Raw genomic sequence first — 15,764 nt, forward strand, 5'->3', positions numbered from 1 at the left:
GGGGGATGTTGATTATTAGCCATTATGGATGGCAGCAGTCGTAGGTTGAACGAGGCCACCAGAGCTTTGATTGTGTGCAATGCAGATCAATAAACGCGAAGGTGTCACAATCAATTAATTGACAACTGATTGACATTGAAATCGTTTAGAACAGGGGCGTCAAACTCATTTTATGTCGCGGGCCACATTGTAGTTACGGTTTCCCCTCAGAGGGCCACTAATATGAATGTGAAACCATGAAAATCTTTCACCTCGTATTTACAAATGGGATTTATGAGCTAGTTTTGTAATCACAAATCAAGGGTGATGGGTTTTTGAACTATTGATGTTTGGGCACAGAATATTGCTTGTAATATCTCAATGTTATCGTTTATGATATGACAATTTAAAAATTTAGTACATATTTCTTTTTAAAAAATCATGAAAGTTGATTCTTATAATTTTCCTTCGCGGGCCAGATAAAATCATGCGGCGGGCCAGATTTGGCCCCAGGGCCTTGGGTTTGACACCCGTGGTTTAGCACGATTGTATTCCAAATCTTCTGATTCCAGCCTCTCAACAGCAAATTTTTCTCAATAAAGTGGCAGTATTTCCCTATCTTTATTGTTTTATCTGGATACATATACACCGTATATTTCACGGCGTCGTGGCATGAATGGAGTGTCACTTTTATCTGCCTGACCATCTGGTCAGCAGGAGCGATTTAGGGAGAGATTACGTGAGCTGCTTGGATTGTTTCTTCGTTGTAGTCTTTCGGCCCGTTTGAGAGTTGGGTTTCCTTCCCAAATTATGCACACACATCATCTTCCTTCCTCCAATCCAGCGGGACTCCCACAAGGCTGCCCGGCTTCCCTGCGCGCGAACTTGTGAGCGCGGGGTCAAAGCAGCAGATGTTCTGTAGGCACACACAATGTGGTGGAAAAATGTCAAACAGCAACAACGTCGTACGGACTGAAATGATTTACGATTGAACAGAATGTCGCCAGTAATAAGAAAACAATGTTTGGATGTGAAAAGAAGTAACCGGTTGTTGGAGTCATCTTTTTGAGACAAGTTATTCCAAGCAATTGATCAGCTGATCGTGTTAAAGTCCCGCCGGTTCGCCGTTATTGATGCCGGTCAGCTGTTTCTGTGTTTGTCTCGGAATGAATGAAACTCCGTCAATGCGGCGAGGGCAGAGGTCGCTCCGTGTTTGCACACAAACTGCCCAAAGTGCGGAATAATCAACCCGCGCAGGTATTGTGCGAGTTGCTCCGACGCCACGGCTGCCTTTCGGTATCTATAATTCATTCCGACTTATCGGGTACCCGCATGCCGATGAAAGTTTGATGAAGTTTCCAGTCGGCTATCTGTTGAATTCATTGAACTCGAAGACGAGCCCGAGTGGGTGGTTTCGCCGCTTATTGAATCCTCAGCCAACACCACCTCCCTGTGGTGTTTCTGTGTTATTAGTGGAAAGTAATAATAAATAAAATAATCAAAGAACAGCCAGGAATAATCTCCTATTAAGAAGGAAAAACATACAAATCTTTCAGTTAATTATTGCCCTTTGTAGCTGCAGATTGTCCTAAGCTTCTCGGCGCTTGCTAAAGTTTTACCGCTAATCTTACGCACACTGTTGTTTTGTTTCAGCTTATACTTGTATAAACTGGGTATAGCACCGCAGATCCAGGACCTGTTAGGGAAGGTGGCCTTCACAGGTAACAAGACTAGAATGTGCTTCTTTTTAACCTCAAAGCTCAGTCATCTGCCTGTTTTCATTTGAATACATTTTTCAGCTTTACTAGTCACTCACTAATTAGCCAACCCCCGTGTGTATCCGTCCCCCAGAGGAAGAGATCAGTAACATGAGGAGTGAGCTCGACAAGTACGGTATTCAAATGCCAGCTTTCAGTAAGATTGGAGGAATCCTCGCCAATGAGCTCTCGGTGGATGAAGCAGCACGTAAGTCCTCTTATCTAGATTTCTAGAGGTTGACATTTTTAATCAGGCAGTGCTTTTTGTTCAAACACTTACTGTCGTTACTCTTGTCCCAAGTGCACGCGGCGGTGTTTGCCATCAACGAGGCAATCGACAAGGGTCAGGCATCTGCGACGATGGCGGCCCTGACAAATCCGAACGCCATGCTGAGGAATACCCAGGACGCTCTGGCGCAGGACTATCAGGACACGCTGAGCCAGGCCAAGTCCCGGAAACAAGAGCAGTCTTCGGGGAGTGTAAGAGCTTTAAACGGGAGTCAATGGACCTTTCTGACTGGCGATCTTAAGCGCCGCCCCCCCCCCCCCCCCTTAGCTACATTTGCCACACGCGGATAATATTGCGGTATGTTTTTTGGCCAAATACGTCTAAGACTTGTCCAAGAGAGTTCTACAGAGAGGTTTCAACTATTTCACGCAAGGAAATGTACACGGAATTAAGATTTTGGACAGAGCAGGACGCAATGTCAGAGTTACAGCGAAACGTTGGCGATCGATGCAAAAAAAGTTTGACGCCGCACAAACTTCATATTGAAATCAAACAGGATAAAATAGTGGAATCGTACTGCGCATGTATGCATGGTGAGTACTTCTTACTAGGAAAGCTCATGAGTAATATCATTGTAGTCTTTCTAGGCGAGTTAGGTTCGATTTTCTACATTTAAACAATGGTAATTAACTCCGTCAGTACCGTAGTCACCAGATGAAAAAAGTTTGACTTGGCTCGTAATCAAACCTAGTGCTCTGTCTTAAAAGTTTCTTGCATGACATGGCGCATTTACGTATCACTAACCCGACTCTTCGGCATAAAACATGACGCACTTCGTTCAGGAGGTCAGTGATACGCTAACCAAGTGAAAGTTGTTCTCCTGCAATGTATAAAGCGCTGATAGTAATTCAATCAAACTCAGAGAAGAGCCTTCTCCCTCACTTACCTTCAAACATACAGCCTTGTGTTTGTTGATATTGTCCACATCTAGTTATACGTGCGTTCTTCCGCGAGCCTTAATCCATCGTAGACACTTCAACTGTGTTTTAGGCTTTGGAAAATGAATCAAGGAGGCCCCTTGTAACCTTTCATCAGAATTGCACGTTCCCCAAGCGTGTCTGAGGACCATTTTCTTCGTAACATTAACTTTTCCAAGCGCACGCTACCGACAACCAGCATTGCTTGTGGGACAATACGGCAAGAGCGGCGTGTCAAGGGAGGGGTTAAGACAACGCGGCTATCTGATTGGCTATTATTGTACGAGTGATTGACTGGTCGGAAAGGTCCATTCTATGTGTTGGTTGACCGTATTTTCACTGCCAAAACTGAACTGTGACTGACTTGATTTTGTCATTCGGATTAGGTTTAATGCATAATTTACTAAGACGTAAAAAAAAAAAAAAAAAAAAAAAAAAAAAAAGAAGGACCAGTTGTGCATGTGAAAACAAAAAGTGGACAAAGGATAAACCCGATCCACCTCTAGCGTTTCTCACTTTTGTTCATAGTAAACTGGATTCTACTTTTAGTCTTTACTGCACCTCCGATTGATGCATAAACGACTATTAAAGAAAGTAGAACCTCCTGAGCAGTTGTTGAAAGTGTCAATGTTGTCTTTTGTTTAGGCTCGCTCTGTTGTAAAATTGTCAAATAACGCTCCGTCGACTTGCTTTGGATAGTCCAGGAGAGTAAGACATCACTTCGAAAGTCGTCCAAGCAGATGGTTCCAATTGCAACGTCTAACAGCCTCAACTGTAGTGGCCCAGAAAAACGGTTGCCCGCAATGACTCTCGCGCCGTAAGCCTTGCCAGCACATTCCAGCTGCTGCAGTGTCAGCTGTACTTCAGCAAACATTAACAAGGCAACTTGTCTCTCATTTGCTTTTATTTCCCCGAGACACCACCAACATTCGGGAGTTGACTTGAAAGTTGATTTTTAAAAATATGCCATGTTAATTTCTATGATAAATGCTTTTTTTTTTTTTTTTTTTTCTTCATTTGTCCTAGTACTCCACAGTTTGTACTCAGGAAAGAGATGTTTATGAGGAGATGCTCACCCAGCAGGAGATTCAGAGCTGCATAGACTTTGTCAACAGTAAGGACAGATCTTCCCAGTGACCATAAATGTTTTAAATGTGTTAAATTAAACTTATTAGCGTTCACTGTCTCTACACAAAGTCACACATTGGCTCGTCAGAATAAACTGTGTTTTTCGGTCTCCAGTCCAAGCAGCAGTAGGGCAGGTAAACCAGGCCGTGTGTGCCCAGGATGAAGTTTCCCTTTTGGCTGCGCTGAGGCTCCCAGCGCTGGCCCTGCTTGGTGTGCAGGACACGAACCAAAGCTGCTACCTGGAACATTTCACCACGTATTGTCAGCATAAATCCAAGGTACCCCGACGTCGGGTTTGCACGATGTTTGATCCACACAGACTGTTAGACCATGAAACCCAGCAACATGCCAATCGTATCGCATGAGCCTCCAAGCAATACATGTAAATATTGGTATCTGGAACTAAAACCGATAGAGATGTGAATATGACTTTAGTTTCAGCAAAGGTTCTAGTCATGTGTTGCTGTCATGTGACCACAATGAATTTGCATATATTTGCATCAATCCATTATTATTTATTTTTTACTGCAGGATGAAGACAAGGGAGTTCTAGTGGATAAAGATGAGATTCAGAGAGTCGTCAGCTCTTGCAATGACTTTGCAGAGGCTGAAAGACGAAGTAAGCACTATCACGTGCACATTCAAAGTGCCACTGTCATGAAATGCATGATCAGCACAAAACATGATTTTTGACGTATACAGCTTTTTGTAATTCCCGCCATGAAAATCCTCCCGAGGGATTTGTTTTCGAGAAGAAGCAGGAAGTGACATGCATGACTCGTTTGTTTCGATTAGTTTTACCTCCGGGAAGGTAGCTCGTTGTTCCTTTCTGTTAGCCAAAATGCCGGCTTGTACCCTTCATAAGTTTGCAAGAGACCCGGTTTGTCGTGAAAAATGGATTGCACGGATGCAAAGGACGAGAGCTTTGTGGGTTCCAAATGACACGTAGGTGTGCGTATATAGCTACTAAAAAATAAAATAGTTGGGGGCGGGGCGTAATCCATAAATCAGGGTTGCTAAATGTGTCGACGTGTGCATCGAAAGGCTTCTATGCAGCAGCCGCTGAAGGACGGCCTCCACAGGCCTTGTGGATCGCTACCGGCCTTGTCGGCCGGGGTGGCTCGTCGCCGTGGTGGCTTATGTCCGGAAGTGGGCGTTTATCACTGCCGTGGTGGTGGATAGAGCGGGGAGGTGGTTTGGCCGTGAGCCGCATGTCATCTAAATATGGCTCGAAACAATAGGGTAATACTGTCCCGGACACTTCACTCGGTTGTGAGATGTTTTCTTCGAAAAGAGCTTCCGTGTCTGAAGGGGCGTGTCCTACAGTCGGGGCCGCGGCGTGTTTTCAGTGGCGAATGTCCGGAGTGACGTCACGGACAGTAAATGCAGTCAATATGGCGACCACGTGGATCTCGAATGAGACTTCTGCAACTTTTGGCATGGATGGCGTGCTCTCCGCTCAGATTTTTTTTTTTTTCCGTGTAGACATTGAATTGAAAAATAATAATGTATTTTTCCTTTCAATATCTATTTTAGAATGTTAATTGGGATGACACTAGACCTTTAAAGGACCCACTACATCTATCAGTGCTCACAATACTGTATTATCTCTGTTGGAAATATGTTCACAAACATTATTTAATCTGTCGATTTATTCTGTTTCACCCCCCCCCCCCCAGAACAAGAGGCCGTTTCAGCAATCAATACCGCCATTCGCCTGGGCGACGCAGCGGTGACTGTGGAGGAACTTATGAGCCCAGAGGCTCAACTGCCAATCGTTTACCAGACAGCGGCCAATCTATATCAGAATGAGCTTTTTAGCTTGCAACTGCAAGGCCCGAGGGTATGAATTGACATAATTGACATATTGTTGCTCATGTGTAGATACAGTTGAAGCCAGACGTTTACATACATTGTGCAAAAAAAAAAAAAAAAAAAACAACCAAAAACACATTTTTATTTTTTGCGTCAGTCTGATGTCAAATCAGACTAAACCTCTCCAATTTCAAGTCAGCTAGGATCACCAAAATTATTTAATTTTGTTAAATGCCCCAATAATGAGAGAGAGAATTTCTTGAAGAATTTTGTATTCTTTTATCTGAGATCAAAAAAGCATTCATCCGTTTCCTTTGTATGGTGTAGCATTTCCTTTTAAACTGCATGACTTGGGTCAAATGTTTTGGGTAACCTTCCACAAGCTTCTCTGCTGGAATCCTGTCCCATTCCTCCTGAGAGATCCGGTGGAACTGACGTCAGGTTTGTCGGTTGCCTTGCTCATGTACGCCTTTTACGATCTGCCCACAGATTTCAGATGGGATTCAGATCAGGGCTTTGTGATGGCCACTCCAAGAAATTGACTTTCTCATCCTCAGCCTATGTCGGTGCAGGACTCGTTTCACTGTGGATAACGACACTTTCTTACCAGCCACATCCGGCATCTTTCAAAGGTTTTTTGCTTTTGTTCTGGGGTTGTTTCGCACATTTCGGAGCAAAACTCAACACACGTTCATCACTGGGACAGAAAGGCCATCTCCTTCCTGAGCAGTGTGATGGCTGGATGTTCCCATGATGTTCATACTTGCATATAACTCTTTGAACATGGCATTGTGAAGCATCTGGAAATTGCACCCAAGGATCTGCCTGATGTGTGGAGCACCACAATTCCTTCTCTGATTTCCCGGCAGATTTCTTTTGATTTTTCCACGATATCAAACAAGAAAGCAGCGTGTTTGAGGTGTGCCCTTAAATACATCCGCAGGTGTGCCGTCATTTAACTCACATCTTGTCATCAGGCGCCAAAGCCGCTTCCTTTAGTACTTGTCGTGTATATAAACATTTAACCTCAGAGAAAATGTAAAATTCTCCAAGAAATTCTGTCTTCTCATTATGGAAACATTTAACAAAATTAAATAATTTTGGTGATTCTAACTGTCCTGAAACAGAAGAGGTTTAGTCAGATTTGAATTCAGACAGTGAGACAAAAAAAAAGAAAATAAGTTTTTTTTTTTTTTTACACAATATATGTAAACTTCTGGCTTCAACTATAGGTAGATGCATACGGTTTATCAGTATGGAATATGCTGGGTGGTCAAATGTCATGTGTTCGATTCCAACCTTTTGTTGCATTCAGAATGGACTGAGCCACGAGGAGTTGAGCGTGGCGGTGGAAATGCTGTCGGCCGTAGCTGTGCTTAATGAGGTTCTGGACACCAAAGATCCGCAGGCTGTGATCGAACAACTAACGGACTCCCCTCTGGGTTTCTCAAACATGGACCAAGACAACCTGAACAGGTATGTCAACTGTTGGGCACATCGTGTACTGTTGGTACTTGCAAGGGAAGGTGACGTTGACGGCGTATCGGTAAATTGCAGCCTTACAAGTCGTTTTAAGTTAAAAGCTCTCTGATAGCGCATTAATATTCCTTTAGGCACTCGTTCATCCCACACCAGTGTTTGACCTTTTCGGGCCACTGAGCAGTTTTATGTAAAGATATTTTGACAGACTGCCATAGAAACAAATTTAAACAAATGATTAAATAGCTGATAATGCTTATTGCTGTTGTAATTATCGTAATTAGTTACTTTTCAGTGCGCCATCTTAGGTGTTCATTTCTCATTTTTATTAACTTGTGGGTTTGCTTCTGGCCATATCGCATGACCGAGAGAAGCATTTTTGACAGAAACACAGCTGGATGCATCTATTTTGCAAAACAAACAAACAAAAATAGATTCTTTGGTCTGTCCCTGTGTGGCCCGGTACGGTAATTTAGACGAAAACAGTTTGAAACCTCTACCATTGATCCCTTTCATCAGGTATGCTGACACCTTAATCGAGCAGCGGGCGGAGTCTCTTGCAAAGGGCCAAGAGTTCCTCACTTGGAATGATCTTCAAAAGTGCATTGACGCCGTCAACCTTCAGGTCCTCGAAGAACATGAACGTAAGAACATCAGACAAGTTTCAGATTGTTTGCTAGAATACGACCTCTGCTTACAATTATGCACAATGACTAATGCTTTTGTCACGGTTAGTCCTAATGCGGACAATTTCAATGCATTAGATGATCTATGAAGTCTTACACATTCCCATCATCTTTCTAGGAATTATAGCAATAGCAGAAATCAACGAGGCATTGAACTCTGGTGATCATCGGCAAACACTTGCAGCCTTGCTCCTCCCCACAGCCAAGTTGACGGGGGTGAACCCAGTCACGGCCAAACACTACCATGATGTCCTACACTATACCAAACAACTTCTCTGCCAGGTAATATGATTCTATATTTCTTTCCACCCCAGATTCATTTGGTGTTCAATGACTTCAGTGCTCAACGTGGACAAATGGTACCACCTTCGGTTTTGGCATTTTTGTTGATATCAGCGAGGTTTTTAGGCTTTCTGAAACTGATGAGCATGGATATTCCAAATACATACACAATGGCATTCCATTTTCTTTTTGATGGCTCAGATGATAAAATTAAGGAGCAATTTAGTGTTTTCATCAACATATCGTCGACGACCATGAACTTCTAGTTAGAAAGAAAACCAAAGACGAATAAGTTGCTCTTTTTGTTACACGTCACAAAAAAAATACAATTTCCTGTCATTAGTTTTTGAATTGTGAAATCTTTTAATCTGTGATGCATTTTAAGAACTCCACGTTTGTCAAGGTAAGATTTATTAGATTTTTTTTTTGTTTTTGTTTGTTTTTTTGAATGTTTTGTAAATATTACTGCCCTCTAGTTGGTTCAACTGTTCACTGCTCTCACACGATCAATATTTCAACATCTTCCTGTCACGGTGCTGTACATCCGAGCTTACGTTTGCAAAGAGAGTTTTATTCTCGGCACGTACCCTGTTTATTTTCCATTGTCAGATGTTTCCGAGGTTGCGATTCCCCGCTGTGTCCCAACAATGGTCCCGAGTTTTCCGTGCACGCCTTCAGTCGCATATCTTAACAGTCAGCCTTTCTGAGATCCTGCGGACGGAGATGAATTGTATCTCCGACGCGGCCGATTTAGAAATGAGCAAACAAAGGAAGGGATCCAAACAACTGTGCAAGCAGCAGAGACACACAGCAAATCTGTAGTATCCGTAGAGTTTGTCGTCGCCGCTGGAAAACAGGCGAGCGTAGTGTGCGATGTGCAGGATTCCGCTGGGCAAGAAACACACCGTGAAGATGATGAAAACCAGAGTGCTGATCTTGATGAAAGGTCTCCAGTTACACCCCGACTGTCCGAGGTGGTGTACGACTGACACGTGTGCATAGATGGAAATCAGAAAGGGGACTACAAAACCCACACAAGCCAGCGTCAGTCTGTAGGCCACTAGCAGCGAATGGGATGTTTCTTCAAGGGGAAGCACATCATGACAGGTGGTGACCCCCAGCCCATCAAGCCAATAGCTTTGCCTGACCAGCAGCTCTGGTACAATAGTTGCTCCAAATAGGAACCACACAATGACGCACGCCCACACTGTCACTGCGGTCTTGGCCAGCCTTCTATAAAGGAAAGGCTTCACCACAGCGAGGTAGCGCCTCAGACTGATGCACGCTATCGTCTGCGCCGAGGAGTAGACGTTACCGTAAAACAAGGCTGTCATCAGGCGGCAGCAGATCTCCCCAAATGCCCAGTTGTTCCCGCTGAAATGGTAGTGAACGCGCAGCGGCAGGGAAAGCAGGAGCAGCAGATCTGACAAGGCCAGGTTCAGATAAAGCACAACTGTGGACAAGGACTTTCCTTGGAGTCTCCCTCTGAGGAAGGCCAGAATGTAGGCATTGGAGGGGATACCCACAATCATGGCCAAGATGTAAGCTGAAGGAAGGATCCAGGTGCTTAAGACCCCTCTGGCGTAGGCTGTCGCAGCATCGTCTGGGTCCACATCCAGCCACGGCTCTCCGCTCGGATAGACACCCGCCGACAGATTCTTTGTGAGATTGTGTTGCGTCTTGCCCTTGAAAGATTTTGGCAACCCTTCAAATTGTGGTCTGTTTGTGGTCCTGGTTTTATTCCCTAGAGTGGGAGGAAAGCAATGTATGTGAAGAGCTGTTGCAAACTTTTAAAGGAAATAATTTCATTCTCAGGCATTTAAAAAAATACACAAGCTATACTGTTTAGTTTATATACTGTAATTACGATTGGTGTCAATCCACCAGGATGAAGGGCAAAGTTTATAAAACGGTGGTGAGGCCGGCCATGATGTACGGATTAGAGACGGTGGCTTTGAAGAAACGACAGGATGCAGAACTTGAGGTAGCAGAAATGAAGATGCTGAGGTTCTCGCTTGGTGTGAAGAGGTTGGGGTTGGATAGGATTAGAAATGAGCTCATTGGAGGGACAGCCAAAGTTGGATGTTTTGGAGATGAGGTTCGAGAGAGCAGACAGAGTAAGTATATTGGTAGAAGGGTGCTGAGGATGGAGCTGCCGGGCAATAGAGCGAGATGAAGACCAAAGAAAAGGTTGATGGATGTTGTGAGGGAGGAATTGAGAGAGAGAGAGAGAGAGAGAGAGAGAGGAAGATGCACGATATAGTCTTAGATGGAAAAACATGACACGCTGTGGCGACCCCTAACGGGACAAGCCAAAAGGAAAAGAAGACGACAATTGCTCTACATTTAAAAGTCTTTGCTACTAGTTTCCTTTTCAACAATAAGAGAGCCAATTCTGAGGTTTTAATAATTGCCCCCGACTGATTGGTTTGGGCCAAATGGTCTCAAGGGTAGGCCGTTTCCTGTAAAAAGTGGGAGATTAAATCAAGGTAAATCACTTACCCTCAACCTGGACGGTCTGCACTGCCATTAGACAAATGACAACTCCGGCTAAAATGTCCGCCATTTCTTCCGGATGCAGAAAAAAATGCTTTTAGTATTCCTCAGTAAGGAGAGCAGTTAACCTCCTTTGGGGCATGGCCGCCGTGCTCCGACTGCCGGCGCGGTGAACTCGAGCTCGGCCACCTCATAGACTACCAGGAACGCTCGCCCGTTTGTTCGGTCCTACGTGCACGTTTCCTGTGAAAACAAAATTCCCAGCTGGCTGCGTCAGTAGCCTACCCGCTGACTCGGTGGAGTGGGAGGATACAAAATTGTGGTTTAGCGCTTGCTGTGAAACAATTTCATGAAATACTTCTCGCCAGTATATTTTGTCAAATACCTCATTGGGAAATATAACATTACTGCTGAATAATGTTTTCCAAGGCAACACCGCTTTAATACACGTTTTACAGTCAGTGCATACATTTCCAGTTTTTGTCGTTTGAGATTCAATACAAAATAGTCTTTTGTATAAGGCTATTTGCTTTTTGGTCACGTTCCCTTGATGGTTTAAGAATTTGTGATATAACCTGCTCCTATAGACGAATCGGGTGGGGAAATTTTCAGTCAATGCAGTTTTTTTTTTTTTTTTTTTTTTTTTTTAAGGTTCCAAGTTAATAGGAACTTCCTTCCTGTCAGTAGTGTGTTCAGAGATTGCTTAATCCTCTCTGGAGTTTTCTAAATTTAGCCTCAAAAGTTTGGCTGAATAAACAGGACTGTTTTTGATGGTCTTGTTGCTCAAGGGAGACAAGAGTGAATTTTTTTCTTTTTTTTTTTTTTTAGTCTTTATACTGTACATCTTCCTTTACCGCATAAGGGGAAAGTTTGTGCCACTTCGAGTTGTATTCACCAACCTAAATTGATTTTTGTTAATGTTGTTGGGGTTCTTCTTAAGAGTGGGTAAAGAGTCAGAGAGTGAATTACTTGATCGGGCTTTAAAGGATTCACAATTCCTCTATATGTCAATTGAATGTCACTAAACAGTGTTTTGACAACATACTTGCTTTTATTTTGACTGTATAAGCGGACTGTGGAAACTCCCCCCCCCCCCCCCCCTCTCTGACTGCAGACCTCGGGAGATGAATCGGCTGTATTGTGGCTGGACCAAATCCAAGAGGCGATACATGCAGCCAACCAAGATGCACAGGACGCCTTCACAAGTGAGCGCCTTTCTTTTCTCTTTTGGAAATTGCAACTCAGGCTTAACCCTCTCTGGACCAAATACAATTTTGCAGAGAGAAAAATCCGATACTTTCAGAAAATGATACTCTGGACAGAAAATTTTTGATGATATTAAACCTGTTGCAATTTTGGAAACCCTGCCCAGAAAGGGTTAAGGGTTTGTGGCTTCCATGTGAATTTTTTTTTTTTTTTTTTAATCTGAGGAATTTTGTGAATGATGGTACTATTTCATTGAGGGGAAATGGGACTCGACCGAGAGTTTCTTTGCATGGATTTTCTGACATGCTTGATTTGATGTTAGTGCTCAGTGTCATTCTGCATTGTTTTTTTTGTCCTCCTTCAGCTTCCATCCAATACAACATAGGTGCAAGTCTTGATTATGTGAACCTTTACCACCTCTCTTACTTAACTGTTATCATTTTTGACTTAACCCTCCTTTGGCTGAATCACCCTCTTGTTTTGACAGTGGCTGAAGCAGTCGCAGTGATAAACAAAATGGTGGCAGAAGGGGACTCCCAAAATACGCTGCACGCTCTGCAATCACCAAAAGCGGGGCTGAAAGTCGTAATCCCCGAATGTGCTGACATGTATCAGGCTGAGCTGGCGCAAACGCGGACCAAGATGGCACCTGAAGGTATTTAAACTCTGGAAGAAAGCCGCATTTGGGAGGAAACTCAATTGTCAAAATTCTACGTTTTCTGTTAGGCGGCGCCTCTAGTGAGTGGGTGAAACACTGCATCAGTGACAAATATGATTACTACTATAACCCAGAGACTGGGCACGGTACCTGGGAGGAGCCAGAAAACTTTCAACATAGTACTGGCCACCTCAGTAAAGAGGAAATTCAGGTACTCACACACACGTACAATCCATTTTGGTACTTTTCTGATAATATTATTGACACAAGGTGACTGTTATTTATCTCAATTAGATTGCAGTCAGTTGCGTGACTGCAGAATATAACCGGGCACAATTGTGGTTGGCCAACGAGTCCTTGGTGACGCAGCTGCAAGCGAGGATCCGAGGTTTTCTGGTGAGGCGAAGTCACGCTCAGAGAATGGAGTACCTGCGTCGACAAGAGCCTCAAGTCATCAAACTGCAGGTGGTGCACGTTGTCCGTAACCGTTGCCGTTTGGTTATCTCGACTTTTTAGGTTTTTAGAAATGTGTAGTATAATAACTTGTTTTTGTACGTGTTTTTACAGGCTTTGTGGAGAGGACACAAACAGAGAAAAATATATATCAACAGAATGAAAGTGCTTCATGAAAATGTGACCTCAGTTGTCAAGGTTGATGCGTTGTTTTTATTATTCCACTGTAATAACACTTTCGAAGCAATCACTGATGCAAATTCTCGTTTGTAACTTTTAGATTCAGTCCTTGGTGAAAATGTGGAAAGCCAAACGTAAATATAATGAACGTTTGCAATACTTCAAAGATCACGTGAGTTAACGTGTGACTCAATTCATATGATCCTAATAGAAACATTTATGTTGTTATTACACAAGTCCTTTACTGGTATCCTTGTAAACAGGAGAAGGACATTGTGACCATCCAGGCTTTTCTAAAGGCCAATAAAGCGAGAGACGACTACAGAACGCTAAGTAAGGCAACATAACGGATATCTGACAAAAGTATCTTTTGATAATATGCCGTTAATTTGTTTCTTCGGCAATTCTTGTTTACAAAAAAAAAACTCAGCTGGGGCCAAGGACCCCCCCCTGTCGGTCGTCCGCAAGTTTGTCCACCTACTTGAGCAGAGCGCTCTGGATCTTCAGGAGGAGCAGGAAGTGACGCGGCTCAAGGAAGAAGTGGTGACCAAAATCCGCTCCAACCAGCAGATGGAGCAAGATTTGAACCTGATGGACATCAAGATCGGGTTGCTGGTGAAGAACAGAATCACGCTGCAGGTGCCTAAACCTCCCTTTGATATGTTTGGATTTAGGAAGACGTGATGATGATCAATGGTGTCTTTCTCCTGAAAGGATGTTGTGACCCATAACAAGACAATGAAGAACATGAAAAGTCAAACAAGTAATGATAACCTGGCCACGGCAGACAAAGTGGGAATCAAAGGGTTAAGTAAAGGAAAACGGAAGAAACTGGAGGCCTACCAGCATCTCTTTTACCTCCTGCAGGTAAAACCATTGAATGCCGACCCTATCGCGGTCTCAGTACTCGAACCCGACAACCGTCTCTCACGGTCGCTTTTCCTTCCACAGACCAACCCATCGTACTTGGCCAAGCTCATCTTCCAGATGCCCCAAAATAAGTCCACTAAGTTTATGGACACCGTGATCTTCACCTTGTACAACTACGCGTCCAACCAGCGAGAGGAATATCTGCTGCTCAAACTCTTCAAAACTGCTCTAGATGAAGAAATCGGGTAGCGCCTCTATCCTTCTGTGTACCTCCTGAGGTCCGTCCGGGTCTCGGTTCTGATCCGCCGTGAACGTTTGTCATCGGTGTTCCAGGTCCAAGGTTGACCAAATTCAAGACATTGTGACGGGGAATCCCACAGTCATCAAGATGGTGGTGAGCTTCAACCGAGGCGCACGCGGCCACAACACTCTGCGACAACTCTTGTCCCCGGTGGTCAAAGACATCATTGATGACAAGAATCTGAGCATCAACACCAACCCCGTGGACGTGTACAAAGCGTGGGTCAACCAGCTGGAGACGGCCACCGGAGAAGCCAGGTAGTAAAGGCGCACAATGTCAAAGACGAGATAACTTGTCGGTTTCTTTTTATTATTCTGCGCAGCAAATCAAATCTCGTTCCTTGTTTCGCACCTTTTTATTTTAAAGCACTCCCACCGACGACATTTTCAGTTCAACGTCGCTGAGCACACCAAATATTAACAGCTGACCTTTTGTGTTGTTGTGCCGTTAGCAAGTTGCCCTACGAAGTGACCCCCGAGCAGGCCATGTCACACGAGGAAGTGCGCGACAGGCTGGAGGCGTCCAGTCTGGCACTTCGCAATGCCACGGATAAAGTCCTCGGCTCCATTGTGTCCTCCTTGGATAACATCCCGTAAGTCTCGGCACTTGGATAACGTCCGTGGTCCAATCTGTCCTTCCTCACCATTGTCTCCCCGAAACAAGCTAGCCAGTTAATGCAATGCAAAATTTTTTTTTTTTTTTACTTTCAAGTAGATGGTTTTTTTTTTTTGTTGTTTTCACTCTTCTTGTTGTTGCCCATTTTTATCTTGTGATCCATTTATTTGTCGGCTTGTTTATATTTGGTTCCAGTCCTTTGGCTTGATTTGCAATTTCTCATCAAACAACTTTCAGTCACATTTTTGCTGCTTATCAGTGCAACATGACATTGTGACTTGATGAAATGACTTTTTGCAATACTGTACTAAGTAGTGCACTGAATAAAGTGAAAACTTCAGAGCAGTGCTAAGTCTTAGTACACCACTAGATGGTGCTGGTATTTATTCCGGACTCTGGCAGAATTTCACAGCCCTTTTTTTAGAATGTGGAAAAGTTGATCATTTCTATCCGTCAGTAATTCTTCTAACATCACAACCATCAATGATCGTCAAGTGCTTTCATTTTCAATGCATGTCAACAATTTTGAGTTCTCATCGTTGCCTGTTTTGCATGCAGTTATGGCATGAGATACGTAGCGAAGGTTCTGAAGAACTGCCTTCACGAAAAGTTTCCGGACGCATCCGAAGACGAGCTGTTGAAGGTAGAAGGAA

General features: G+C 43.8%; 2 protein-coding genes across 2 annotated transcripts in view; one reads left to right on the forward strand and one right to left on the reverse strand.

Moving 5' to 3' along the window:
* The window catches only part of iqgap2 (IQ motif containing GTPase activating protein 2), a 34,735-nt gene that overhangs the window by 13,332 nt on the left and 5,639 nt on the right, over positions 1–15,764 (forward strand). Inside the window, exons 6-28 of the mRNA XM_061817284.1 lie at positions 1,633–1,700; positions 1,831–1,944; positions 2,038–2,216; positions 3,969–4,056; positions 4,185–4,348; positions 4,602–4,689; positions 5,750–5,913; positions 7,201–7,361; positions 7,884–8,008; positions 8,169–8,332; positions 11,943–12,033; positions 12,522–12,689; positions 12,761–12,903; positions 12,987–13,157; positions 13,260–13,343; positions 13,426–13,497; positions 13,589–13,658; positions 13,756–13,964; positions 14,040–14,192; positions 14,277–14,440; positions 14,529–14,753; positions 14,948–15,088; positions 15,670–15,754. Of these exons, the coding sequence (XP_061673268.1) occupies positions 1,633–1,700; positions 1,831–1,944; positions 2,038–2,216; positions 3,969–4,056; positions 4,185–4,348; positions 4,602–4,689; positions 5,750–5,913; positions 7,201–7,361; positions 7,884–8,008; positions 8,169–8,332; positions 11,943–12,033; positions 12,522–12,689; positions 12,761–12,903; positions 12,987–13,157; positions 13,260–13,343; positions 13,426–13,497; positions 13,589–13,658; positions 13,756–13,964; positions 14,040–14,192; positions 14,277–14,440; positions 14,529–14,753; positions 14,948–15,088; positions 15,670–15,754 (3,091 nt within the window). The remainder of the gene's footprint in view (positions 1–1,632; positions 1,701–1,830; positions 1,945–2,037; positions 2,217–3,968; positions 4,057–4,184; positions 4,349–4,601; positions 4,690–5,749; positions 5,914–7,200; positions 7,362–7,883; positions 8,009–8,168; positions 8,333–11,942; positions 12,034–12,521; positions 12,690–12,760; positions 12,904–12,986; positions 13,158–13,259; positions 13,344–13,425; positions 13,498–13,588; positions 13,659–13,755; positions 13,965–14,039; positions 14,193–14,276; positions 14,441–14,528; positions 14,754–14,947; positions 15,089–15,669; positions 15,755–15,764) is intronic.
* On the reverse strand, positions 8,344–11,071 carry f2rl2 (coagulation factor II (thrombin) receptor-like 2). The gene is made up of 2 exons (XM_061817286.1): positions 10,835–11,071; positions 8,344–10,076 (listed from the first exon to the last, which is right to left on the reverse strand). The coding sequence occupies exons 1-2, from the start codon at positions 10,896–10,898 to the stop codon at positions 9,007–9,009; spliced, it is 1,134 nt and encodes a 377-aa protein (XP_061673270.1). The 5' UTR covers positions 10,899–11,071; the 3' UTR covers positions 8,344–9,006.

Source organism: Syngnathoides biaculeatus, chromosome 4 (genome assembly GCF_019802595.1).
Source record: "Syngnathoides biaculeatus isolate LvHL_M chromosome 4, ASM1980259v1, whole genome shotgun sequence".
Classification (NCBI taxonomy): domain Eukaryota; kingdom Metazoa; phylum Chordata; class Actinopteri; order Syngnathiformes; family Syngnathidae; genus Syngnathoides; species Syngnathoides biaculeatus.

Coding starts and splice junctions, on each gene's coding strand:
- f2rl2 (XM_061817286.1), bottom strand. CDS start 10,898: ATGGCGGACATTTTAGCCGGAGTTGTCATTTGTCTAATGGCAGTGCAG. Junction 10,077..10,834: donor GCAGACCGTCCAGGTTGAGG/GTAAGTGATTTA, acceptor CTCCCACTCTAG/GGAATAAAACCAGGACCACA.